General features: G+C 45.2%; 1 protein-coding gene across 1 annotated transcript in view; it reads left to right on the top strand.

Moving 5' to 3' along the window:
* Window positions 1-458: 458 nt before the first annotated feature.
* Window positions 459-26,406, top strand: part of LOC147700723 (uncharacterized) — a 52,560-nt gene continuing 26,612 nt past the window's right edge. Inside the window, exons 1-6 of the mRNA XM_086929732.1 lie at window positions 459-705; window positions 4,632-4,758; window positions 5,776-5,883; window positions 9,331-9,447; window positions 13,282-13,383; window positions 15,341-15,427. Coding sequence (XP_086785858.1) covers window positions 616-705; window positions 4,632-4,758; window positions 5,776-5,883; window positions 9,331-9,447; window positions 13,282-13,383; window positions 15,341-15,427 — 631 coding nt within the window. The 5' untranslated portion in view covers window positions 459-615. The remainder of the gene's footprint in view (window positions 706-4,631; window positions 4,759-5,775; window positions 5,884-9,330; window positions 9,448-13,281; window positions 13,384-15,340; window positions 15,428-26,406) is intronic.

A 26,406-nucleotide genomic window follows, 5' to 3' on the forward strand; every position in this document is an offset into this window, starting at 1 on the left:
CGTCCCCTAGAGCCACAGTCTGTAATGGTAGCCGTCCTCATATAGGCAGTGGAGACACAGGAACCACGGCACCCAAGTGCATTTAGCCTTAATGTTTCAGTTACAAATGTAAAATAACGAAGTTTTACCTGCAACATTTTTTTCAAATATGACACACTACAAAGTATCCCAATTTAAAGAAACCTCTAATTCACTTTCCTTACATAGTTGCATTGTTTTGGTAGTTTCAGATAGCGCGAACTCAACACGAAGGTATCGGATCGCTTTAGATGAGCACTAGTCACATTACAATACGTCACATTTCACAAGGACACTTTATTTTTGTAAGGACGGGGAGATTAAGCGATGTGCCCAGAATCACAGTATATTGAGCCGGCGCCGAGACTAGGGCCCGGTTCCCCAGCTCCGACGTCTGCCGCTCTTTTAATATTTTAAAATAGACAGTTCACTGAACATGCGGCTAAATGTATGTGATAAAAAGCAGCGTTTCCTCGAGTGCTTGTGCGTGATCTGCCCACTCCGGGTGCTAAGTGATTCGTGCTCTGCGCATGCGCAGAGGGTTGACAGGGACAATACTGCTCCACTTCCGCCTCTGCCCAGGGAGTGGACTGTGTGATGTCCGGGCCCGGTGTCCGTGTTCTCCACAGCCCACCCGTGGGAGCAGCGTTCGGAGAAGCAAGGATGGCTTGGCCCTCCACCGAGGAGGTGAGTGTGACGCTGCCTGCCTTAGAATTCTTCCAAGTGGCCTCTCGTAGCCGGCCTTTATTTTCCGGTCATTATGGGGTTGCATTCTGGGATTTGTAGTCCGTGTTTCCCTACTAAAAGTATGAATTTAGCTGTCCCCGTGTGCAAAATCAGGTCGGTAAATAAGTCACCCATAGCAGGTGGTGTGGCTGACCGCGCTGTCCTTGTACGAGATGTGAATAAATGCATTAATGAAGGTGCCATTCTCTGTTATCGTGGCTCAATGTGTTTGATTCTGCCCTATTGACCCGTTGGGCCCATCTGCAGAGCCCTCAAGTGGCTCCATCTCTTCCGGTATCTTCAGCCAGTGGTGGCCTTTTATCCAGCATCATTAGGCATGCTGGGTTCCTGAGGCCCATTGTACAGTGTCAAGTTCCACAATGCAGTCATTTTTTGGAGAAAAAAAAGCTAGGCGTAAGGGAAGAGGCCACACATGCGTTGACACCTTGGGGCTTATTTACAAGCCTCTTGCGCCACCCGCACATCACTTTTTTCATGTTAAAAATGACCCAAAGTGGCGCAAGCCACTTGTAAATAATCCCCCTTGTCTTTGTCAGGGTCAGCCCACACGTGTATAATTCTAAGGCTGCTAAAATGACTAGCGTTGGAGCCAGCACCTGTGACGGACGCAAGACCATGAAGAGTTTGGGGCAGATTTACAAGAAGGTGCCGCAGTGAGGCACCGCAACCCCTTTGGCTTTTCCTCGCTATGGCACTTTCAAAGCACAGGAATGTGACATATTTACAATAATATGTTGCATCTCTGTGCTTCCCCCTGCGCTGGCACACAAACTGCAGCCATGCGCCGGCACAGGCACTCGTGCAACATGGTGCAAGGATGCCTGCGTCATTGTAGTGGTCACTTTAAGTAGCTTGTGCTATTCGCGCGGTGAGTCGCGCGAATAGCTAGTTCTTTTATTGTCATGTTTTGAATGCATGACCACGTGTGTTCTGGTCACGTGTCTTGTTATGTTTCGATATGGCATCCTCGTGCGATGCGGCCGTTCAGGTGGTTACTCTTAACGTGTGTCCAGTCACCGTTGGAGTCTGCTGCTGAACGGAGGCATCGCGCATAGGGTGGAGTTTACTTTGCATTAATCAAATAAACCAAATGCAATTACATCCTGCTTCGAGTGGATTATTCAACCTTTTAACAGTCGTGGGGAGATTGTTTTTGTGCAGGAAGGGGCACCTTCAGGCACGAAACCAATCACTACAGGCATTTTCCTCTTTCAATGCGTGCTGTAGAATGCAACATGCATTGAAAGAGGAAAAAACGAGGATAAATGAAAATATTTCTCCTCGCTACGCCACCCCTGGGGTGGGATAGTCTTCTAACGCATTTCCAGGTCTACGATTCCTTGTGAATCTGGGAATGTGTCTGGTTCCATGGGTGTTGCGTGGGAACACCCATGGAACGCACCTTTCACACAAAGGCGTGCGTGTAAAGGGGCCAAATTTACAAGGGCAGGGAAAGTCCTGCAGGGTGGCTTTTCCTGTCCTTGTAAATATGGGGCAGTTAAACGCGCCACCAGTGCATCACAAAAAGTGATGCACCGGTGGCGCGCGGGGTGTGTGTAAATCTGCCCCTTTGAGTGTGCCTTGTGCTGTCCTATATACTATGTGAGAAGACATGATCCTGTGACGTACATTATAAGGATATAGCAAGACGTTAAAGAATGCTTTCCTTTTTAGGTCATAGAACTTGAGGTAACTTGTAATATTCGGTAAGGTGAGGTGGCAGTATTTTATTTATTGTACCACAGTGTCACCCCTTCACTCAGACCCCCTTTGCCCTATGCGTTCCTTGGCCTCTTTAACTTCCCATGTTGAGAGCAGTTCCGGTTGCAGATAACCTGTAATGCACTTGTTGGATGTACTGTGGATATAAGCACACCAACTAGTAACGTGCTAGTTACTGTAAACACGTGTAAGCTGTCCAGTTCACTCAATAAAATGTCCTACTGGGAGCAGGTTCCTCTCTGTCCGCTGGCTCTGTGTGTATGTGGGATTGTAAAGCGCAGACCTAGACAGAGGGCATTATAGCGCTGCACAGAGTTAAAGGTGAAGATGCCACGAGCTGGTAAATGGAAGGGTAACTGGACTCAGGGGGTGGAAGTGACTACTGTACCCTGATATTGTCCTTTATAGAAGTGCGCCTCCAGGACTTTCCTGAAATGGAGCAAGGCGGAGACCGGTCTGATGGATACAGTTTGACCCTTCGGATCCCGGCTGCACTGACGGACACAGCCTCTTGTCTTGTGTGTTTTTAGTTCCTTATTTATTTATTTATTTATTTATGAGATTTGTAAAGTGCACAAATACACGTGGGTGTCTCGGCGCTGGGGACAACAGGCATATACCAAATAACAGAGGAACTTATTGGTTAAACAGCCAGGTTTTTGTCATTTTTTCTAAAAGCTAATAAAGACTGTCTGGCTCTGATCTCAATTGGAAGTTCCTTGCACTTGTTCTTCTCTGCTTGGTATGCACCGACTCTGCCGAGAGGCGCTTGTCAGATGGATAGTCAAGGGTGCAGTGCCTGATGGCCTTGTAGGTGACGCAGCTGGTTTTGAAGCTGGTGTGCGTCACCAGGAGTTCCGCTGAAGGGTGGGTGAGGTGCTCTGATGTCTTCTGTCTATGGCGCAGGCAGTATCTCTGTGTTTGTTAGTTACAGCTTGTGTGACATCACAGCACCTTGCTGTCAGATGTTGCAGTAAAGTATTACGGTGCAGTAGTCATGTCCTTTTCTTATTACAGATGACAAGGGATGTCACAGCTGCACTACCATGAACATTAGAGACTGTGGGGCTTATGTACAAGCTCCTTGCGCCGCCGGTGCGTCACTTTTAATATGGGAAAACGTGTAGGGTGATCAGAATTTTAAAGCCAAAAACCGGGACATTTCACAAAAATGGGAAAAGGGCTACAATTGTACTTCAAGACGGTGCACAGAATGACGGCGCTCATCAGCAGGAAATTATAGAACAGGCAGGAAGAACATGCATAAAATGCAATTTTAAGCCCAGTAGCTTGCCTGTTAATGAAATTGCTTTCTTGAAACAACTGCTAACTATCCCTGCTTTGTAAAACATCAAAAAGCACCTCATGCGATTTTCCGTCGTCCCACTTTAAAAACCGGCACATGAGCTAAATGTCTTGAAATCTGCAGGGACAGCTGGTGAAAAACAGGGACCGTCCTTGCAAATCTGGGACACCTGGCCGCTCTAAATAAGCGGCGTAAGGTGCTTGTAAATAAGCCCCAGTATTTTATAGGATTTGCAAGCCTAGCATCCATTGTTACTAAACATGATAAAAAATCATTATGCTGCAACTGTATCAATCAGCAGCCATTTGCAACTGGTGGGCTGGAATGTCCACCAATGTGTAATGGCATTAACCTTTTTAATGTGTTGATGTGTCTCTGTGACCCCTGACCTCTTTCTCCAGTCATCCTAAATACTCACTCCTATTTATTCTGAGGCGGTGGCTGTTCCGGTGCCAGGCCGCCCTCTTACCTGGTGCCCTGTGGGAAGTTGGGGTACATTAACATAAAATGGTGGACATCAAACTCAGTCACTCTGACAGAACATGCATTGTAGCTAAAGGACAGCGATGCTCACCAACTGGGAGCTGCAATGCTCACCATCACATCTCAGCCGGGTCAGGGGGCAAGTTGGGTTTGAAATCGTTTTATCCTACCTGTATTTATGGAAGCCATTTAAGAGGACCTCATACTCGGTCCCGCTTGGTTTTGGAGAAAGAGAAGGGACAGTAAGGAATACATTGTCTCTTCCTATTGACTGAATCCACCTGCCATGTGTCCACTGAATGAATGTTTCATTCTGAACTTCGATGACTTTATCATGGGCCTCTTCGTCTTCTAGGCACTAGCTCCGTTCCATGACGCCGCGCCCTATTCCTTTGAAGAAGAGACACAGCTTCTACATGAGTGGCAGAAGGAACTCTACAAGACCTTGATGAATGAAATCCACCTGGCCTTGGTCTCACTGGGTGAGTGTGCACTCTCTGGATCTGATGCTGTTGACAAACTGTAGTCCCAAACCATGACCACTGTACTTGATGTTATCGCTTTCGATCTCCACACCTGTATATGGTGTACCTGGAGACTCATGGTTGCGACCTGGCTCAATAACTTCTTATCTTATTTACCGGTGACTTGACTTCTTGATTTGTCTCATCCAGATATATTCCCTTTCAGTGCTGCAGGCTCTCTACTGAAGTCCTTATTTTCCTGGATTCTGTTACCATCTCTGCTTTTTTAATGCCATGTCTATTTATTACACCACCACACGTACAATTTTCAGTTCTTGTACATTCCCCTAAATTCATCATTCATGACCTGGTGTTGCCTGTTGTGGATCTGAGGGCTCTGGTGGTGATTCAAGTAATTGGACATGCATGTCTGCTCATGCCTGCTTTGAAATGACTTCCCAAATGAAGTGTGAGTTGATCTGAGATAGGACCGGAGTGCAATCCATGTGGAATATTCCTCCGAAGCGGAAGGAAATTAGTAGGTTCTACAGTGGCTGGTGATGTTCACTGGCTGCAGCCTGGGTTGTGTGGGGTGGAGCTATACTGTAAATCAGAGAGGTGGATGGTAATAAGACTGTGTCTGTAACTATGGTCGTGTTGTGTCCACGTTTTTTTTGTTTGATGGGAACGCTAGGTACAAGGCCGGCCATTTTAAGTGCATTGGGCGTGCACCACCTGGGTGAATCCTACACATACATTTTCTCGATAAGATTTGATGCTTGACTTTCCTCAGGCCTCCCAGCCCTACAGACGCCCAAGAGCCAGGGATCATGAGGGCAAAACAGAACTAGGAGACCACCAATGGGAGAAAGCATGTTTTTTACATTGCTTGTCCAGACATTTCTAGTTCTCGGTTGCGGGCAGTGTGTGTGTATGTGTAAATGTATATGTCCAAGTGTGCAGGTCTGGGTGTGTCCATTTCTATTGCTTTAACTACACAATCTAAATTTCATTTTGTTTCTATTCTTAAAACAGGCTGTAAGATTCAGAATGCCTTACTCCAAATAGACAAGGAGAAAGAGCCCCATGTCCCACAGACTTATGTTTCTGAGACTACCACCTACGAAGATGACTTCACCTCAAGTAAGTTGAGCTTTTTAGTTGTTCACTGTTACAGAGAAGACATCAGCAACACAGATCTTTTTAAAGTAAAGTAACTTATCTCAAACCTTGTAATCCACGTCTTTGAATGATTGTTGTGAAAGTATTCAACTAACTTTCTTGATAAACACTCATCAAACATTCTGATTTAGATGTAATGGGCATAATCCACCTAGACACAGTTTTCTGCTGTTGAAAAGCACCCCCTTCCCCTTTCTAAGCTTATTTACCAGGCAGACATTTCTGTCCATGTTGGCAGTCCTTTTCCCCATCATCAAATTAAATCTCTCTAGGCTGACAAATCAGCTTTTCATCCCCTGTGGCTTGCAGGGATATGTGGATTCATAAACCGAGCCAACGAGCATGGCGCGTGGGACTGACATTTTCGGAACATGCATTCACCCTAGTCCTTTACCTTAATGATGCACTGCACTTGTACTGCCCTGTGACCTACACATTTTACTGTACTTCAGGCAGATGCTGTCAGACGAATAACGTTTAACATGGCATAGACATTATACGTCATGGTCATTCCCTCCAGAACAAAACTCCAAGACTCCGATGAATCATTAGCTACCACTTACCTCTTAGTGATCAATTCCCACTGTCTCCCTGAACAAAACTCCTGAATGTCCTTATCTATTCCTATGACTATACTCTTGTCTTCTTGACTGTGACTCAACAGATCTTCCTCTCATGTTACTCCATATTCCTTCACCCCACCTCTGTCTGCTTCTCTTTCAGCCCTCCAGAATTGGGTGGCTTTAACTTTCTATCAGGCGACCCACTCAAATCAGACATGTGACCCATCTCCCTTCTAAGGGGTCTTCTCCCTACTTCCAAGCTAGTTTTTCAACCACCAACTATGATAAGCACTCCGAAACGTATTTCGAATATTTCACAGTACTTCTAAATGTATCCATGATCTTGATCTGTCATATCTTTCCCTCACCCCATGTTGAATCACACGAAGGCCGATAAGTATACATAGTGAGCTTCAAAACAGTTGGGGGACCTTGTTTCATTGTGACTGAGTCATTAGGCTTGCAAGTATCGCAAGTTAATGAATGTTACCATCAATGTGGCAAGTGGTGTGGGAGCCTGGGCCGCTCGCGTGTTCAGAGAAGTTGCTTCACCGCTTCTCTGACACGTCAATGGAGCCAATGATGCTCCTCGGATACGTCACTGGAGCCAATGATGCTCCTCGGATACGTCACTGGAGCCAATGATGCTCCTCGGATACGTCACTGGAGCCAATGATGCTCCTCGGATACGTCACTGGAGCCAATGATGCTCCTCTGACACGTCAATGGAGCCAATGATGCTCCTCTGACACGTCAATGGAGCCAATGATGCTCCTCGGATACGTCACTGGAGCCAATGATGCTCCTCGGATACGTCACTGGAGCGAATGATGCTTCTCTGACATGTCACTGGAGACAATGATGCTCCTCAGGCATGTCACTGGAGACAATGATGCTCCTCAGATACGTCACTGGAGCCAATGATGCTCCTCAGATATGTCACTGGAGCCAATGATGCTCCTCAGATATGTCACTAGAGCCAATGATGCTCCTCAGATATGTCACTGGAGCCAATGATGCTCCTCAGGCATGTCACTGGAGCCAATGATGCTCCTCAGGCATGTCACTGGAGACAATGATGCTCCTCAGGCATGTCACTGGAGCCAATGATGCTCCTCAGATATGTCACTGGAGCCAATGATGCTCCTCAGATATGTCATTGGAGCCAATGATGCTTCTCTGACACGTCACTGGAGCCAATGATGCTCCTCAGATACGTCACTGGAGACAATGATGCTCCTCAGGCATGTCACTGGAGACAATGATGCTCCTCAGGCATGTCACTGGAGCCAATGATGCTCCTCAGATATGTCACTGGAGCCAATGATGCTCCTCAGATACGTCACTGGAGCCAACGATGCTCCTCAGATACGTCACTGGAGCCAATGATGCTCCTCAGATATGTCACTGGAGCCAATGATGCTTCTCTGACACGTCACTGGAGCCAATGATGCTCCTCAGGCATGTCACTGGAGCCAATGATGCTCCTCAGGCATGTCACTGGAGCCAATGATGCTCCTCAGGCATGTCAATGGAGCCAATGATGCTCCTCAGATACGTCACTGGAGCCAATGATGCTCTTCAGGCATCTCACTGGAGCCAATGATGCTCCTCAGGCACGTCACTGGAGCCAATGATGCTCCTCAGATAAGTCACTGGAGCCAATGATGCTCCTCAGATACGTCGCTGGAGCCGATGATGCTTCTCTGACACGTCACTGGAGACAATGATGCTCCTCAGATACGTCACTGGAGCCAATAAAGCTTCTTCGGAAAAATAGTTATGTTTTTTGCTGGTGTTCATGGTCCAGATCATGGCGTGAGTTTGGGGAATGTCAAAGCAATTATACCGGTGTAAATCAGTTCATAAGGATAATTGCAGTCTGGCATAGGATTTGTATGTTTTCATTTCTTCCTTTCTTGTGACACATGCAACCAGCTATATAACTTTTTTAATTGATTTTGTTCTCTGTATGGATTGTTTGTTAAATTGGGTGAGATAATATGGTGTGTTGTAGTCCTGTCTTGTTGTTTCCTTTAAACCCTATTAAAAACAATAATATATATAGTGTTTTCCCATCATTATAAAAAAATACAGGTTAAAAAATGTTTGCAGCAGTTCAGATTTTGAACTATGGTTGAATATATATTTTTATTTGTGAGCTCCAGTCTGACTGTCAACAAATAAAACGTCTGCTGTTTGTCTTCTAATAGTGTTTGTGATACCTTGTTAAGGATATTAGAAAGTAAGCAAAACAGTGATAATTAGTTGAGATATCACTTAAAGTGCATTATTCATCTTAATGTGCAATGAACTGTGCCAGCTCACCTTTAAGGAGCTCACCTATAAGGAGCTCACCTCTGTTTAAAAGACAAAACATTCAAACAGCTATATAAAGCAGTGTCATACGCGATCGGGCTGCTTTGCGTTGACTCCTGTAATCCTGCATCACAAGTTTGAACAGAGAACCTCTGTCCCATTTACTGCTCCAAGAGAGAAGGTCTTCTCTGCTGCTTACAGGTCAGTGCCTGAAGCTGTTGTAGATTCACCTGACCCAAGGAAACTCTGAGAAGCATCAATGTCGTTTTTTTTTTAATGTGTGTCGCTGCGACTTCGGACTGCGCTTTCTGCGTTGTTTCTGGGTCAGGAGTCCCTTGATGTAGTTCTGCGTGGAGCTGTAGGGGGGTGCTGGATAGAATGTGGATGTCCGTGGGCGATGTTTGTTTTCTGCTCCATGTGTCTGTGAATGGACCTCCATGTTGTTGTTATGATACCACAGAATGTTTGTACTCTCCAATATTTAAAGACAAACTATGCCAAGTATAACTCTGTTTCCCCCTCTCAGCTGTCCAGCCAGCTGTCAGCCCAGTCGTCCTGGTGAGGATCAAGCATGAAGAAGATGTCTACTGTGATGATCAGGATGCCTCGGATCCTTTGGGACCTGGTATCAGTCCCAGCGAAGGTGAGCTGGACGTGCCCTGGATCAGGGCAACAGATATTCTTCTATTTTAACCTGAAGCATCTACACCACAGATTAAACAAGGTTCACTTGATGTAAAGAGCAGCAGATGATAGTCTGATCTTGTTAGGTCCAATTTTGCTGGCCGAGGATCTCTGCTAACCCAGTCTAACCCAGTCTTTCATCTTGGAGAGTATATAGTATACCAGGTATGCCCAGATGTGGGTTCTGGGCTCACTGTGCCACTGGAATCAAGCTATCCTGGCTGAAGAGGGGTGAAATCCCGAGACCGCTCCTAGGATGATTGTTTCCGGTCCAGGGAGGACTCGGCTTGGCTGTTCGGGCTGGACTGATTTCCATATGGCCAGGTCTAAACTGGGGTAGCATGGTGAGCAAAAGAATGATGGATTTAACCCAGATCTCTTGACTGGGGGGTTAATGTTTTGATTTGTTTTGCATTCCGTCCATTAATTGTGTATCTTTTGCCCCCTTATACACCAGCACTGCTGTCAGTGGTCATGTTTGTTAAAGAAGTGAATGTAAAAAAATCATTCATATCTTTTCCTTTCTTTGGTGACCCGACCATCGTACACTGCTTGGGCAGGTATGATGCAAAGATTTTCAGGGTCTTGGCCGGGAGAAGAGTATCAGTTGTCCAAAATATGGTAGGAATATTAAAGCCTTTGGAAAGGTCTTTCAGGAATAAGCAAATGAAGTGGAGTGAATATACACCATGTCAGTTGTGGTGCTCCAAGTACATGTACTACAGGAAGGGGGAATCACCCTGCCCCCTCAAAATGGGATCATCAAGATCAAGACAAAATCAATACCCAAAGCACACAGCATTCTATCACAAAATTACTATAAACAGTAAGTGCACAATGGTTCTCTTGTTCTTTGCGTGGTTTTTATTGAGTGGGGCTCGACGATTAGCCTTGTGACACTCCACATCTGAGCTGATCGACCTCCTACAGACAAGGCCCTTCCTTGACCTGAAAGCTTCTATTGTCCAGAAACTAGGTCAGCCATTTTAGTGCCCTTCCAGTGTACTTACAGCCTCCAGCCCATGTTAGAGGGTGGCACGGGAGACCGCATCGAAGGCTGCCTCAAATCAAGAAGAATGAGCGCAGCTGTCTCTCCCTGATCTGATGTTTTTAGATCCTCCGAAGCCAATAAAGGGCTGTCTCTGTACTGCACTCGGGTCGAAAGTCCATTTGCGTCTGACGCAGGAGATTGTGTGTGTCCAGGGAATCCGTTAAATAAACCTTTTCCATGTTTTCTATGATCTTGCTAATGCTTGGGAGCAATGATATTTCTCTGTAGTTCTCAATCTTATCAGGGTCCAGGGAGGATTTTTTTCAGCAACAGACTAATGACTGCATGCTTCCTGCGATCAAGGACCTCTTCACTTTTTGTAGATAGTTGTCAAGGCAGATATGATGCTGTCACCTCCTTGCAGCAATGTATCTGTAGGAGCCAGATCCAAAGGAGAGCAGACTCAACCGTGTTCGCTGCGGCCCCAATGATATTATTGTTCAGTTGAGGGAAGGTTGAAAAGTCAGTTGACCCCTTTTTAGCCAGACCGATCTCTTTAACCCCTTCTGTGCTGCGCAAATTTTGCTGCGGTGCTGAACGTTCCATTGGGCCTATGGAACCATGACGGAACGGTTCCGTCATAAGCACAGGCCAACCGACGCTCATGACGGAACCGTTCCGTCATGAGCCTGGAAGGGGTTAATATTAGGATGTAGATCTGAATCGCCTGACAAGGAGTCATATATGAGACAAACCTTTCTAACTAAGAAGTTAGCAAACTGCTCTCATCGTTCCTCAGAGGGAGAGGGACTGACTCCTTCAAGTTTAGGTTTTGGAAAGGAATTCACGATTGCGTAGAACTCCTAAGAGGGCTGCAGGGACTGAGTTATGTTCTCTGCAAAATCCACTAATTTGTCCTTATGAATTGCATGCTGGTATGTTTGCAAGATTTTGTCATGAGTAGCTTTCCCATGATCATCATATTGAAGTCTCCATTTTTTCCCACTTGATTTACATTCCTTCTTTAGCTAATCCCTGGAGAATTTCCTAATTTTCTTTGAATGAGTACCGCGATACAAAAGGGGATGATGGAGGGAGCGTTTGAGCAAATCAAACACTCACCCCCGGTCAGCTGATCTGGGTTTAATCCATCACCATTCTTTAGCTCACTCAGCCACCCGAGTTCAGACATGGCCACATGCAAATCAGTCTGACCCTGTGCCTGGCTGATGAGGATTATGACTTGGGGTGAGTGTTTGATTTGCTCAAACGCTCCTTCCATCATCCCCTTTTGTTTCGCTTTGAATGTGTACCTCCAGAGTCGACTCAATCCAGTCCCCAAAGGCCATATGGGCAGTGACAACCTCCCCATCCAGGCTCAGGACTGTGTCCTGCAGAGCATCTTTCCAATGTATGACGTCAAGTTTAGACCAATGTCTTGAAGGTTTTGTAAGGGGGACGCTGGAATAGGATGAGTCTGCTCTGGTGATTGAAAACTCCATTAGTAGGTGGTCTGACCATAAAACAGGTTGTGGGACATATGGCCCTCTGCATGCATAGGAAGCGTAACCAGTTGGGAAAATTGAATCGCTGATAAGTTTTGAATGAGATTTAGAGCCTGTGTGCAGGAGTTATCATCCAACTGCATGTTTAAGTGCCACAGTAGCATAAGATTGGCTGACAGGAGGCTATGTAGGTCAATAATCTCCGGAATGACCTGTACAATGTCTGAGGCAGGCCCTGATGGTTGGTACAGAAGCAAACCTGAGAATGTATATGTGTGCGAGAGTATTATTGAGAACAGCAGGTTTTCACAGCCTGCGGTATCCACTGAAGAGGATTTACATTCAAGATTGTTTTTTTTAAAAACAATTGCCATTCTTCTTACTTTCTTTCCGACCCGATCGTTTCTCGTGATCGCGTAACCTGGTGGAAGGGCCGTAGTAATATCTGGCCAGCTGTCTTCATTCAGCCACGCTGGCTGTAGGTTACCGGTCTTCCAACAGGATAAAACCGGTCCAGGGTGTGCTTGGGTAGTGACCTACAGTTCAAAAGGAGCACCTGCCAGGAGACAAATGGGTGATTGGGGGCTGCCCTGACCCCAGAATTTGCTGAGGTTTGAACCCTATTGGCGGTTATGAGCTCATGAGTGAAATTGTCATCCGGGATTTGTCAGATACTAGGGATAATATCCTTGTCCATAGAATGATAGCAAGCTTTCCTAAGAAATTGATTAAAGGTATTTTAAGGCCCCTGAAGTATATCAAATTCAGTCTGGATCAAAAGGACAAGGGCTCTGGCCCTGGATGGCCGTGGATGGCGCGACTGCTGCTTGTCCGCCCACCATGGCTCATTCAATGGAGAGGGTGTGAAAAAGCTGGCCCGCCAACCACCAACATGGCGACTGCTCCTGTGCTGTTAGGTCTGGCACTGAACATGGCCTGGAGAACCTATCTCTACCAGGGCCTCACAACAGCACCTAAAATGTGCGCTATGGCATAGAAATGCACCCGGGCAATGGGCAAATGCGCAAAATAGGCCAAGTAACATAAAACAACATTTTTATAACAGTTAAAATGATTCAGTTAGCCCTTCCCACCCCCCCCTATCATTCTCCCGCACTTGATTTATTAAAATCCTACGGTTCTGTGAATAAAAGCAACTCCCGCAGGTGAAATAAAATAGTTTCAGAGAAAATAAGTGCTACTCACTTCCCTGTATACAATACACATTACAATTTAATGCTAAAGAAAATGTAAAAATCTTAAATCTTGGCTGAATAAATCACTTTTATTTTGACAGGTGTTTCAGATGTCATATACACGATTAAAGGAGACGAACAGCAGAATTTGAAGAGCTCTACAGAGATAAACAGCACAACATGCACAAAGCCTTCAAATACAGGTAAGATGGAAATAATCCAATCTCTCCAAAATAAAAACCTACATAATGTAAATGTGGGTGTACTTGTAAAGCGCACTGCGACTCCATGGAGTATCCTGGCGCTGAAGACCCCTGGGGAACCCGTGCTGGTTTTCCCTGTGAGATGGTCCCTTTCTGGGTATCTCCAACGTGAAACCAGGCATCCCCGGCGTCAGTGGGGGGCCGTTGTAGAGATGAGGCCAGCTTAATGCCCAGAGTTGCCGAGTGTGTTCCCTGGTTAGAGTAGGCACCGAGGCGAGAATTATCGAGTCCATTTTGACCCTGGTCCACGACCCTGCCGCGTCGGGAATTGAATCCTGGTCCCGAGCCGTTCTTTGTAAAAATAAATAGTTGTTTTGAATACAGCAAAAACAACTTGCTTAAAGAATCGCAACATATTAATTTTTTTAATATTTCTTTTTTGGTTTCTCCACTTTTTAAACACAATTTTTTCGTGCATGGAAATACAAACAGTTTTTTTATGTACAAAATATATACAACAACTATTAACACAATAGAAAATGGCATTTACACACTTCTGGCATTCTTGGCCGTTCATTCATCCAAAAACCATTCACACAAACAAACAAACAAAAATTGACAAACAATAATTGGTCTCAATATCAGTGGAACTTTAGTTGTGAACTCAGGGAGGAAATCCTTTTGCGTTTTTTCAATGTCAAAGTCTTTGCAGTGAGCAAATCAAGAGTGTCCACATCTCTTACTATTCACTAACATCCGTTGTGAAAAAAGAGTTTTTAACAAGATACGAGACCAAATTGGTTACCAGTGAGCCACACACCACTCCACATACGATATAAACCCCCCAACCTTTAATTCTACCTCTATGATATTGTTTGTAAGTGAATTTTGAAAGGTGAAAGTATGCTCTCTTCTAAGTAGAAAGCTTAATGCCAGATAAATAGGCTTTTTATGCACTGTGCAAATAAATTGCAGCTATGGTAGTGAAATTGAGGTCTTAATTCACAGAATTAGAATTTGTGGTATTTTACGATCTTATGTTACACTTACCATGGTTGAAAAATCGATGGATATGGTAGATTTGCTACCATCAGAAATGTCTGGTTAGGGTAGGAAAGGCGGCATTACAGGCAGAACATTGACAAAAATGTTTAAGGGGGTTGTTATTCACAAACATTGTTTTCAAGTAAGCCTCCGATAATTTCAATACAAGTAAAATTTCTCCTGAGAAGCAGAAGTGAGGGTATTGTCAGAGTGGGAGATGGAAGTTCAAGTTAACTCTTACTCAGCACATATTTTACCTACTGAGAAAACGAGTAAAAAGTAAAATGTACCTGAGGCACGTTTGCTCCTGTCTTTCTCCTGCAGATTTGACTAAACATCGAAAAATGTCATAGAGTATCGAAGAACGTACAGGTTTATGTGATTAATGTCGTCCAAATGTAACCGTATGACAGTAGATTTACAAATTTGACAGCCCTGCTCTGGGAGTCAAGCTTTTGTATCATTTTTTGGATAGAGAGGTTAGCAATGACACAAACATGGCGACCTCCAGTCTGAGGAAGCAAATGAAATTAGGCTTCAGTTCAGATTTACAGTCGGGTTTTTTTTCTCTCTTCTTTTGAATGAAGGGAATGGGTGGCAGTTTGGTAGTACACCCCACACATTCTTTCATATAGAAAACACACGCATGCACACACACACACGTGTGCACGCTCTCTCCCTCTTCAATTTATACATTGCTGCACCTGCTAGTTATCGAGAGGGTTGGGGATTTGTGGATATTACTCTTTACCTACTTTATACCAAGCTGGAGCCAATTTGGGGCTTGTTGTAGTACCTAGGGACACTTTAACTTCCCCATTGCCATTGGATGCCAAAGAAAACATCTCTTTGCAGAATTTGATCTTTTATGTATGAGTTTGTGTGGTTTTATGATTTCTGTATTTTTTAACAGGTCACCCGGTGGTTGCATACTCTGTAGAAAAGGACACTATTGCCTATCAGAACTCTGGGAGAAGAGACACCATTAGTAGCACCACATGTGAGTACTGAGAGCTGTCTGAAACTGTGAGATTAGTGCATCAGTGAAAAGCTAACTGCAATATGATTCTTTACAGATAAAACCACTGCACTTTGATCATCTGTGGTGAATTGTTTCCTGTGTTTCACACTTATATCTTAGTTATATTTGTTATAAATGGTGTAGGAAGCTTACTCTTTATATAGTGGACGGATAAGAGGTAAACTGTGTAAAGAGTCCAGGCAAACCCCAGTTGGTTCACAAGGGCACACATGATAACCCAAATGCTCTCTCTTGTGGTGGAGTGGGTGAGCAGTTAGGCTTATCAGAGGGTAGTGCTAAGCATTTGTTGACACACACAGAGGCAATAAATGACACACACACACCCAAGAATAAATCTTAGACTAATTTAGAAAAAGAAGTAGTATTTTATATACATTTTGATACCAAGAACTTCATTATCAACTAAGTTTTTTTTATTTTTAAATATGGATTTTAAAGTGTTTACTCAAATGCATCTTTAATGCGTTGCTATGAGAGAAAAGGCATGTATATCATACCATTATTGGCGTTTGGTTTCTCTTCGGACTCCTTTGGGACTTAGGGTCGTAGGAGGCCAAGGTCCGAAGTACCACCAGCAGTTAGTCCTTACCTACCCTAGGGTGTCCGGTTGCTGAGGTGCTGGCCGGATGGGTAGCTGTGCACACTACACCTGTATAAAGAAGGGGCGAACCTAGAAACATGATGCAGAGGGGGATTTGGGGACGAGTTCAGGAGCTCCCAATAGGGGGCTCAGATAACAACGGTCTGGGGATCAAGGAAGCACAGTTGATTCGTCGGTACCCAGGCTAGGCCTCTGCAGTACAAAGTAGAAAGGTTGGTCCTAGAACCTTGTTGGCGTCGATCTTGCTGGTTGAGGATGCAAAAATCAGGACAACTGCACACACTGGAGGTGGGTATTTGTGCTGCAGATGTTCCTTGATGGCTGCTTCATCTCGGAGTCCCGACTGGACTCTCACAGTCTTGGTTTGCTGCAAGGAGTCTGGTACCCTGGGTATTGGTCCTGTGCGGCTCTATTTTTTCTGGTATCCCCTCAATAGGTGAGGGACAGCTTTGACTTTCAGGAGCACAGGTTCCTCTTCCTGTGTGGTTGCCGCGTCGGGCTGGCCAGGGAGCTGCCACTCAGTAGCCTGGACTTAGCAGTTTGGTACCTGTAGACTGCAGGGGAGTAGCTCCTCTACACCAAAGAAAATTTGCTGGAATTCTACAAAGTGCTGGCAGCCCACAAGAGTTCTTGGCAGGAGTTCAGCTGCAGGACGAGTCACTGGGGCGCAATTTCGAGACTTAGTGCGGCAGGCAGGGTTTGGTTCCAAAAGTCCACAGCAGTCATCAATTCTCACTTTTTCTTTTGGCTCTGGGTTTCCTCTTCTTCTTGATCCATTGAAACTAAGTTCCTGGTGTCAGGGATGCCACCTAAATACTCAATTTATGGGTGTTACAGGGAGCGACACGTAGAAGCCAATGGGCTACTTACCTTTAGGGTATCTCCACCCTATATAGGACCACTTCCTATTGGAAGTGGGCCTAACCCTGAACAACAGAGTCTAATTCTGCCAAAACTAAGGTGGTGGGATTCAGAAAATCTTAGGGGTGGTGCTAGCCTAGGAAGGGACTGAGCCTCCTGACTAGCTAATTTTCACACACGTTCCAGTACCAAAAGGGCCCAGGGAAGGGGGTGGCATTTACCCTGTCTGGGGAAGTCTTGGGTTGTATATCAAAGGCAGCAGAGGCCTTTGCAGCGTCCTGTCTTGATATGCTGATCACTTAGCCATCCTGCTTGAAGAAGGTGACAACACATCTGGCCAGAGGGGGCATTGTTTTTGCCCCCTGATATTGCGGGCTCCCACCTGCAGAGGGTCTGTGGTGGTAGGCAGGTCGACAGGTTCTCAGGGAGCACCTCTAGATGCCCTCTGGGGACATGTATTAATGAATCCATCACTGGAATCAGGGTGGGCTTATTAATACGAGATGTTTGATACCAAACCTCTCTAGTTTTGGTGAAGCCATTGTGTAGCTGGGGAACTCGTTTTCACCAGTGTCCAGAATATGTACTTGAAACGGTTTACATGTTCACTTGTAATATCCATGAACAACTTGGATATCACTGGGACATATCTGCTCATGCAGATATGTTAGGGCTGTAAGGCCTGCTGTACGGGTGTCTTGCCTACACTGCACGGGTGTCTTGCCTACACTGCATGCAGTGTCTGCAGGCATGGGTTTGCCATGTTGTGTCGTCACCTTTCTCTGCACCATGGCACGCAGCCTGCAGCGGGAGTTTGCATGGTGCTGCTTGGGGGTTCCTTAAGGCGGCACATTGCAAGTTGCAGTCCTTAGGGACTCTCTTTAGCCTCCTTTCTCAGGATTCCTGGGGTACCATTTACTAGGGACTTACAAGGGGTGCTAATGGTATTGCCAATTGGGGGAACAATTGTACAGTTCCGGGAAAAAATCTGTCACTAAGGACCTGGAAATCAGGAACCCAGTGCACTTTATTTCAAAATTGCATCAGATACCAGGACACATGTGGGTGTATGTAGGAGAGTAAGATCTGCTCTTATGGTTACCTCCACTTTTTGCTGATGTTTCAATGTTTTTCGACTTTAGTCTATCTGGGGCCCTGCTATCCAGGACCCCAGCCTAGCCGCACCCTCTCTAAATTGATTCCAAGTATTTTAGGTACACTCCAGTTTCGTTACTGGGGTACCCTTATGAGTCCCTAATATATGGTACCTAGGCCATAGGTATCCGAGAGGCCTACCAGGGGCTGCAGCATGTATTATGCCACCCCTGGAAAGCCTTCCAAAATGACACCACATGACCGCTACTGCAGCCTGGGTAAGGTGGTGCATGCACCCCTTACTTAGATATAGGTCACCGATATCTACCTTAAACCACTACACATATAAACCTCTCAGTCACCCCTATGGCAGGCCTTATCAATTCTGAAGGCAGGGTGCTGGGTTTTGTGTGAGAGGGTGCCCATGTATGAGCAGGGCCCCTCTGCAGCCTTCAGAACCTATTCTCTGGGGCTGTTCTGTGATGCAGCCAGACCATATACTCTTAAGTGCATTAGAACCTTGTGGTAAATGCTAACTTAGGAATGGCTGCACAGAAACATGTTGTGTTTGCTGTCAAACACTTTGGAATCATATCCCCCCGCCAGTCCTGGTGGCAGGGGTATGAATCCACCCTTCTAGAGGGAGAGACATGTCCACACCGGTACACGCGGTACCAGTTTAAAAGAGCCCTGGCATCACAAAATGGATGCTGCAGCCACAGACACGAGTCTGGCCTTCTGCTGCTGGACGAAACTCTGGCAGGGGAGACCTTGACAATAGGTTTCCTGTCACAGGTAGGTGTAACCACTACCCAGACAGGCTTTATTGTATTGGGGCCGGGTGGGGGCACTCCAAGAGTGCTTTAAAGTCTGCACTGGGGGCACATTTGGTGTCCTTGTGTATAGCCCAGTTCAAACCAGTTGCAGGGGCTACCCGCCCCTGCTCTGGCATGAAACTGGACATAAGAAATGGGTGTAACCACCCCTCTTTCCAAACCCTCCCATAGATGGGTCCTCAGAATATGGCCAACCCCTTTCTAGGGTATAAGAAAGAAACCCCTGGCTACAGGACTTTAGATTACACCCGAACGAAACTCTGATACTGAATCCTGGAACTTCGACGATCTGCACGATGCTGGATGACTGAAGAATCTCCCTTGGAGTATAGGAGTTAGTCCCTGCTTGGCACGCACCAAAAACGCATCTGACCGGTTTGCGTCTCCGAAGCTCCCGCCGTACTCCAAAGTATTTGCAACACAGGGGGTGAATTTCCATACTTCCCCGAGGCCAACCATGAGTCCTCAGCAAAGCTGAGACCCGTAGCCTTCGTGGGTAACGTAGAACCGGAACCCCTGGACAACCTGCACATTTGCAAGTGCATTAGCTTCTCAATGTACCTTGAGGCTGTGCATTGGGGTACTTGTAGCCCAGACACTGAGCACCTTTTCCACTGAAGATTGCTGGCCTACATTCCACACGTGTTCCGTGAGCCGGCCCTTTGTGTTTTCGCTTGAGGTACCTTCACGATCCCTGGTCCGTCGACTGGTGGGTCCCTGAGAAGGCAACTTTGACTTTCGTTGGGTTTCCCTGGTTGCTCGAGATGTGCCCTGACTCTCCACTACTTGGTGAGTCCCTCGGAACTTGCTGATCCGCATCAAAGCATTTCTTAACTTTCTGCGTGGGTTGCTATTGCCAAGGCTTTTTGGGTCCAATCCGGTCAACGACGCCGCATCACTCTACATCCTTAGGGGGACAGCTTGGATCTAGTTCCTGGTCATAGTCGACACCTCCTGGTCCTCGTGGCTGCAGAGTCTAGCTTCACCTCTTCAAACTGAAATTACCCGACATCGGTGGGCATTCGTCTATCGTGCCCCTGGTCACTGGCTTGTGACCCAGACTCTGTCCCCTCTGCTCTCATGTTCTTCTCATCTTTGACCCAGGCTTGGATCAACCTGGACACTTTCCACTTCGGCAGCAGCACTTTGCAGCAGATCACCATTGAAATCAATGACGATTCCCAACACCAAAAGACACCTATGCACCCAGCTTCACCCGGCTTGGGTGAGGTAACTCGAGTACTCCGGTGCTCCCGTGGGTGTTGGCCCTAGACCCCCTTAAGTCTGAAGGAGTTTGATCAAAGTCCTCTCCTAAGTGTCCTTAATCTTTAAATTTCCAACAACGACTTTCCCCATAGAAGCTAACGGTGATTTGCGGCTGTGTTCTCACACTGCACGCGTCCCCCATGAACTCCCTGTGTCACTACCTTGGGTGGTTCCTTGTGGTCCCAGTGATTCTACAGGCTCTAGGCCTTGTGTCTAGTCAAGTCGTTGTTCTTATACCACTTTCTTAATATATGGTTTGGTAGGCCCCTAGGGCTCAACATATATTGTGCTAATTTACTGTGATATATTAAGTGTAACATATGTGCTTTGACCTCTAGCCTCATAACGTCGGTTGTGTTTAGAATAAATACATATATTTTATATATTTACCTGTGTGGTTGTCCTTTCATTTAGCCATTCAAGAGATTTTAGACTGGTAAAACAAGCTGCTTTCCATTCCTTCAAGACTTAGCCTGAAGGCTGCTCTGCATAGCTACCACTAGGATAGGTTAAAGACAACCTTATTTGAAAGCTATCACCTCCAAGGGGTTGTTTGGACTGGTGCAAGGTGCCCACTATAACTAGTGGACAGCATACACAAGGCCAACTTCTCACAGGGTGACAATGTCAAAAAAGTCACTTTCCTACCAATGGTGTCTATTAATTACTTTTATCGCTCCTGCCATATCGATACACCTCGTCAACTCAGTCACTTTGTCTCTTATTTACAGCACCCGAAGGCCCCCCACTAAAAATATCTTATCAATATTTTTTTATTTCAATTCCTTATAGATCTGTAAATAATTCACTGTTGCATAACTATCTTCCCTCCCCGGGTTGCCTAATCTGTACTATCGGGTGTTCTAACCTTTCCAGATAAAATCACAAAACCGATTGCAGGTAGGAGGGTCACAGTGCGAAAACATTTATCAGACATTTCTAAGCACAACTAACCTGGGGCACCTCTACCGGTCTGTCACAAATGACCTGTAGAGCCCAGCGTTACCCTAAAGGGGCCTTCAGTCCAAGCTGCATTTTCAATCTAGGGCACAGAGGAGAGGTCATTAGTCCCATTATGAATGTTAGGTTGTATCCTGGGTTGTGAATAATTAGCACTCCACAGTATGGCTAAATAACCGCTTGCAGACAAATGTTAACACATTAATATTATTATTTCCATTTAGCTTACCTGTTTTTGAGCATCCCATCTCTTCCTAACTATCACATGATGTTTGCAGGGGTGTGCTTTTAAAAAATATATAATGTCCTATCTTCAGAAAGATTTCAGAGGAACTCTAGCCGTTTTTGGAAGGTTAAACAAATATACAAAGGACATCATCAAACTCACATTTTCTGTAATCTAGCATTTGTTGTGGTGCTATTGTAGTGGTCGGGAATAGATGTTATGTGGAGTGTTTTGTATTCTGGTGCGTGCTGACTAGAAAAAGCAGTGTAATGAGGTGTTGTGATGACCTGTATTTTTGTTATTAGGCATGGCAAGATGAGATTGTGTGCATGGTTTGGTATTTGGACATCTTGATCTGGAGAATGCCAGAGCATCTGGCAAGGTGCGCTTGTTGTTTGATACGGAGGGGCAGAGGGGTAGCACTTGACTCTTGATGCTACCGGCAAACAGTTTAAAACCAAATAAGTCAGTAAGGCAGAGGAGGTTAGCTCTCTTGGTTGGATGTGTAGTACCGGCCTGACTGTAGCATTTCTGGCCCTTTGGAGTTTTACTGTTAGAGGAGAGAAGATAAGAAGGGAGGAGAGAAGACTGGAGAAAGTAGGCAGGGGAGAGAGAAGATGTAGGAAAGGATATGATTGAAAATGAGACTAGAGGAAGAAGGGGAAAGGAGGGTGGGGAGAGTCTCAGAGAAAGGCAAGAGGGCAAGAAGGTAAAGAGTAAGAAGGAGTAAGAAGACTAGACATAGAGGAAAGAAGACATGCAAGATCAGGGAGACAAGAGAGTGGGTGAAGGGGCATTAGTGTGGTATAGGAGCTAATAATGGTGGGGAGCTTTAAGCTTTAGGAAGCTGTCAGCAGCAGCTGTTGAATCCAGATACTAAAACGTCACTACGGGGAAAGTGTCTCTATGGCTTACATTTTCAGAAGTATCTTCCAATAACCAAAGCCGGATGGAAACCCAGATGTAGGATCTGTTTGATTTAAATATCCTGTGATGGGGCTAACGAGGGTCCAAGATGGCTATTGATCTTGTCAGCTTTGCCATACCTCTATCCTAGGAGGTGCACCTGAATGGTGAGACTAAGAACTGCATCTAAGATGGGGGTCTCTGAGGGTGCCAAAGGATCAGTGTCCTGGTAAGGTGATCCTGTGGAGCCCAGGGAGGCCGGCATTCCTCTTTAAGACAATGTGAATACTCCCTCTAGATCAGCAGGATAGCAGAGCCTGTTTCAGTCAGCCTGTAATTCTGAGCCTGTGGCATGCATTTCAAAAATAGAAGAGGACATGGAACAACCGGTCCACAGGAACGTTGGAACAAAGAAGATGCTGAAGGAGAGTAAAGTGAAAGCCCAAAGAAGCCAACAATTCAAGAACTGTTGTATGGCCAAGATCCCCCCCTTAATATGAATGTAGAACAACATGAGAATAGGGCAAGGGGTACTAGAATCCTAATCCTGGCAGTTGAAACTGCTGAAAATGAGGTCTTCCTGACCGAGGAGCAGCTCTTTCTCCATATAATGATCTTGAGAGCATTGCTCCTAACTTCCAGAGGTTCCCTTTAGGAATGGCAGTAATGTAGGTTCTGTGCAGGCAGAACCTGAGTGATTCTCTGAAAGAGCAGATGAGTGAAGTTGGTACCCATGAAAAGGGACATGATGGTAGTTGTGATCCATTCAGTATTGGCACAAAGACAAGATGTGCAATTCCTGAAAAAAAAAATCTGGCTTTATTTTTCTGTACGGCTTCCTTTCCTTGATGGTGAGAAGATGTACATGTTTTTGAGTCCTGGTCCCGCCAGGAAATGCTTAGACTATAAAAGAAAGCTGAGGTCTGCACATCCGGTCTAGTTTGGCTGTAACAAATGCAAAGCTTGTATTCTTTGCTTTTATGCACGGATTTGAGGATGCTTCCCATTAAAAGATCCAAGAAAATGTAATATTTAAGCAGATTGTTTGGGCTGTGATTTCTTTTGCTTTGAATGAGTACCAAGCATGGAGGTTCCTTGATGAAAGCAATGCCCCCGATTTTGTTTGTTTAAAATTGGAGCACTCTCTCACTGAAGCTACAGTTTATTCATTGTGCTCCTGAGTGTGCACAAATCAAATGTTCAGTTTGTGGTATTTATTCAATTAAGGGGTTTTGTACATTAATAAAACTCCTCATCTCTTTTCAGCGCCTTCAGAGCATGTTGGTGAGAATTAAATATATATATATATATATATTTTCCCAATATTCTATTTCCTAACTATAACGTCCTCGTAACCATTGTTTTTTCCAGTGGAAAAAAAAAAAGATTACAGGGACGTTATAGTTAGGAAATAGAATTTTAGAAAAACAAAGGTTACAGGGACAAAATAGTTGGGCTCAGATTTCAAATCCATAGATATTCAGCAGTTCTAGTTGCCTGAGCTAACTATAACTTATGCCCCTGCAATGCTCTGCTTATGACCTCACATATTACATCATTCATGACAGGCTCAGTGACATCACTGATGCATCTCAAATTACATCACTGTTGACATCATCCAGTGAGTGTGTTTTTTACAAGTTTGAGTGTTAAACATATATACCAAGGTACTACCTAAGTTAAAATAATCTAATTTATGCACTACTAATGAATGATACTATTTCTAACATATATTGTGTGAGTGGGTATGTGTATCCATGTATGAGTGGCTGTGTGAGAGACTGTATTGCCAGTGAGTGGGCGAGTAAGTGGCTATATGGGGTTATAAGTAGATATGTGAGTGGGTATGTGAGTGTATTAGAGAGTGAGAGGCTGTGTGGGTGGCTGTATGGGTTTTTAAGTAGGTATGTGAGTAGCTGTATGGGTGAGGTACTGGCTGTGTGAGTGGCTGCATAAATGTGGGGGTGGCTGTATGGGTGGTTAAGTGGCTTTGTGGCTGTGTGAGTGGGTGTATTGAAGATTGAGTGGGTATGACAGTGGCTGTATAGGTGTATAAGTAGGTATGTGAGTAGCTGTGAGAGTGATGGTATTGGACAGTGAGTGAGTGGCTGGATGGGTATATTCATTGGTATGTGAGTAGATGTATGAATAAGTTAGTGGCTGTGTGAGTCGCTGCATAAGTGTGTGAGTAGCTGTATGGGTGACTGAGTGGCTGTGTGAGTGGCTGTATGGGGATGGTCCGAGTATGTGAGTAGCTGAATGGGTGAGTGAGTAGCTGTTTGAGTGTGTGTATAGGTGAGTGGGTGGGTGTGAGTGGCTGTATTGGAGAGTCATTGTCTGTGTGTGTGGCTGTAAGGGTGAGTGAGTTGGTGTGTGAGTGGTTGTATGGATGTGCGAATGGGTATATACGTGGTTCTGTGAGTGGATGTGTGTGGTGGTATGGGTGAATGAGTGGCTGTGTCATTGACTGTATGAGCAAGCAAGCAGGGGTGTGAGTAGCTGTATTGGTGAGTGAGTGGAAGTGTGAGTGGCTGTATGGGTGAGTCAGTGGCTGTGTGAGTTTCTGTATGGTTGCTTAATGGGTGTGTAAATAGCTATATGGGTGTATGAGTGGGTGTGTAAGTGTATGTCTGTTTGACTTGATGTGCGAGTATCTGTATTGGTAAGTGAGTGGGTGCATAAGTGGCTGTATGGGTGAGTTAGTAGGTGTTTGGCTGTCAGTGTGTGTGGATGTGCGAGAGGCTCTATGGATGAGTGATTGGTTGTGTGAGTACTGATATGGGTTGGTGAATGGGTATGTGAGGTTTGTGTGGTAGTGTGTGGTTGAGAGGTTCTATGGGATTTTGAGTGGGTGTATGAGTGGTTCTGTGGATGTCATCAGTGATGCCACTGACCATGTAATGAGTGATGTAATATGTGAGGTCATAAGCAGTGCATTTCAGGGGCATAGGTTTTATAGTAAGCTCATGTAACTATAACTGCTAAATTTCTATGGTTTTGTACGGGTGAAATCTGAGCCTAACTATTTCGTTCCTGTACCCTTTGTTTTATTTCACTAAATTTCTAAGGGGTTTCTAATTCTATTTCCTAACTATAACTTACACCCCCACAATGCACTGCTTCGTTGTCGATCTGTTTTCTCTCTCTCTGCTCGTTGCTGCCAACTATTTTGCCTCTTTCGGCTTGTTTCTGACTTCTATTTAGCCTCTTTCTGCTAGTTGCTGACCTTTATTTTCCCTCTTTCTGCTTGTTTCGGACCTTTATCTTGCCTCATTCTGTTCGGTGCTGATGTTTTTTCTACCTTTTGTTGCTCGTTTCTGACCTTTATTTTGCCTGGTTCCGCTGATTGCTGACCTTTCTTCTGCCGCTTTCAGTTTGTTTCGGACCTTTATTCTGCCTCTTTCTCCTCTTCCCCTGGGAAGGCGGGGTGCCTCAAGGCCCCCGATCCCAGCTGACCCCCAGCTCCTGCGGGAGCTGTCCTGGCATCCACAAGCAGGGAGCTGCTTTAAATAGCAGTTCACTGCTTGTGGGAACAATGTTATCGTCTGTTTCTGAGGCCACTGGGTGGTCTATGTTTCTGAGGCCACAAGGTAGTATCATTCTAATTGGATCTCCAGGTGGGTTCTCAATTTTTGGCCTTTAGCAGTTCTTCAAATACGTTGGCGAGAGCTGCTTGAAGGCATCAACAATCGTTTAACTGACTTAGAGGGTGCATCTTGAGTATAGAGAGAAGAGAGGTTGTTTACAAGGACTTTTGAGGCAAAGTGGTTGGCACAACATGTTTTGCTTATAGTTAGGAAAGGAGTCCTCTGGTTCTAAATGTTGTCACTTATTAATAGTTTTTTTTATATGAGGCAATATAACTGTGCTTTTTCACTAATGTAAGGTGCTTGTATTTCAGGTGTTGTCATAGTTCTGTTTTGTATATTTATTTTTCTTAGTCTACAATAGAAAGCAACATTATACTTAAGTACTTTTCAATATAGCCTTATAGTCCTCCAGAGCGGGCTATACCGGCTATTAAAGGCCGGCTGCAGCGATAAAGGCCCGAGCTAAAGGCGAGGGACTTTAACAAAGCAGGGGACTTTAATATACCCTTATAGCCCGCCGTAGCGGGCTATACCAGCTATTAAAGGCCTGCAGGCAGGGGACTGTAAAAGCCGCTATAGCCCAGCTGTTAAGGGCC

Source organism: Lissotriton vulgaris, chromosome 7, assembly GCF_964263255.1.
Source record: "Lissotriton vulgaris chromosome 7, aLisVul1.2, whole genome shotgun sequence".
Classification (NCBI taxonomy): Eukaryota; Metazoa; Chordata; class Amphibia; order Caudata; family Salamandridae; genus Lissotriton; species Lissotriton vulgaris.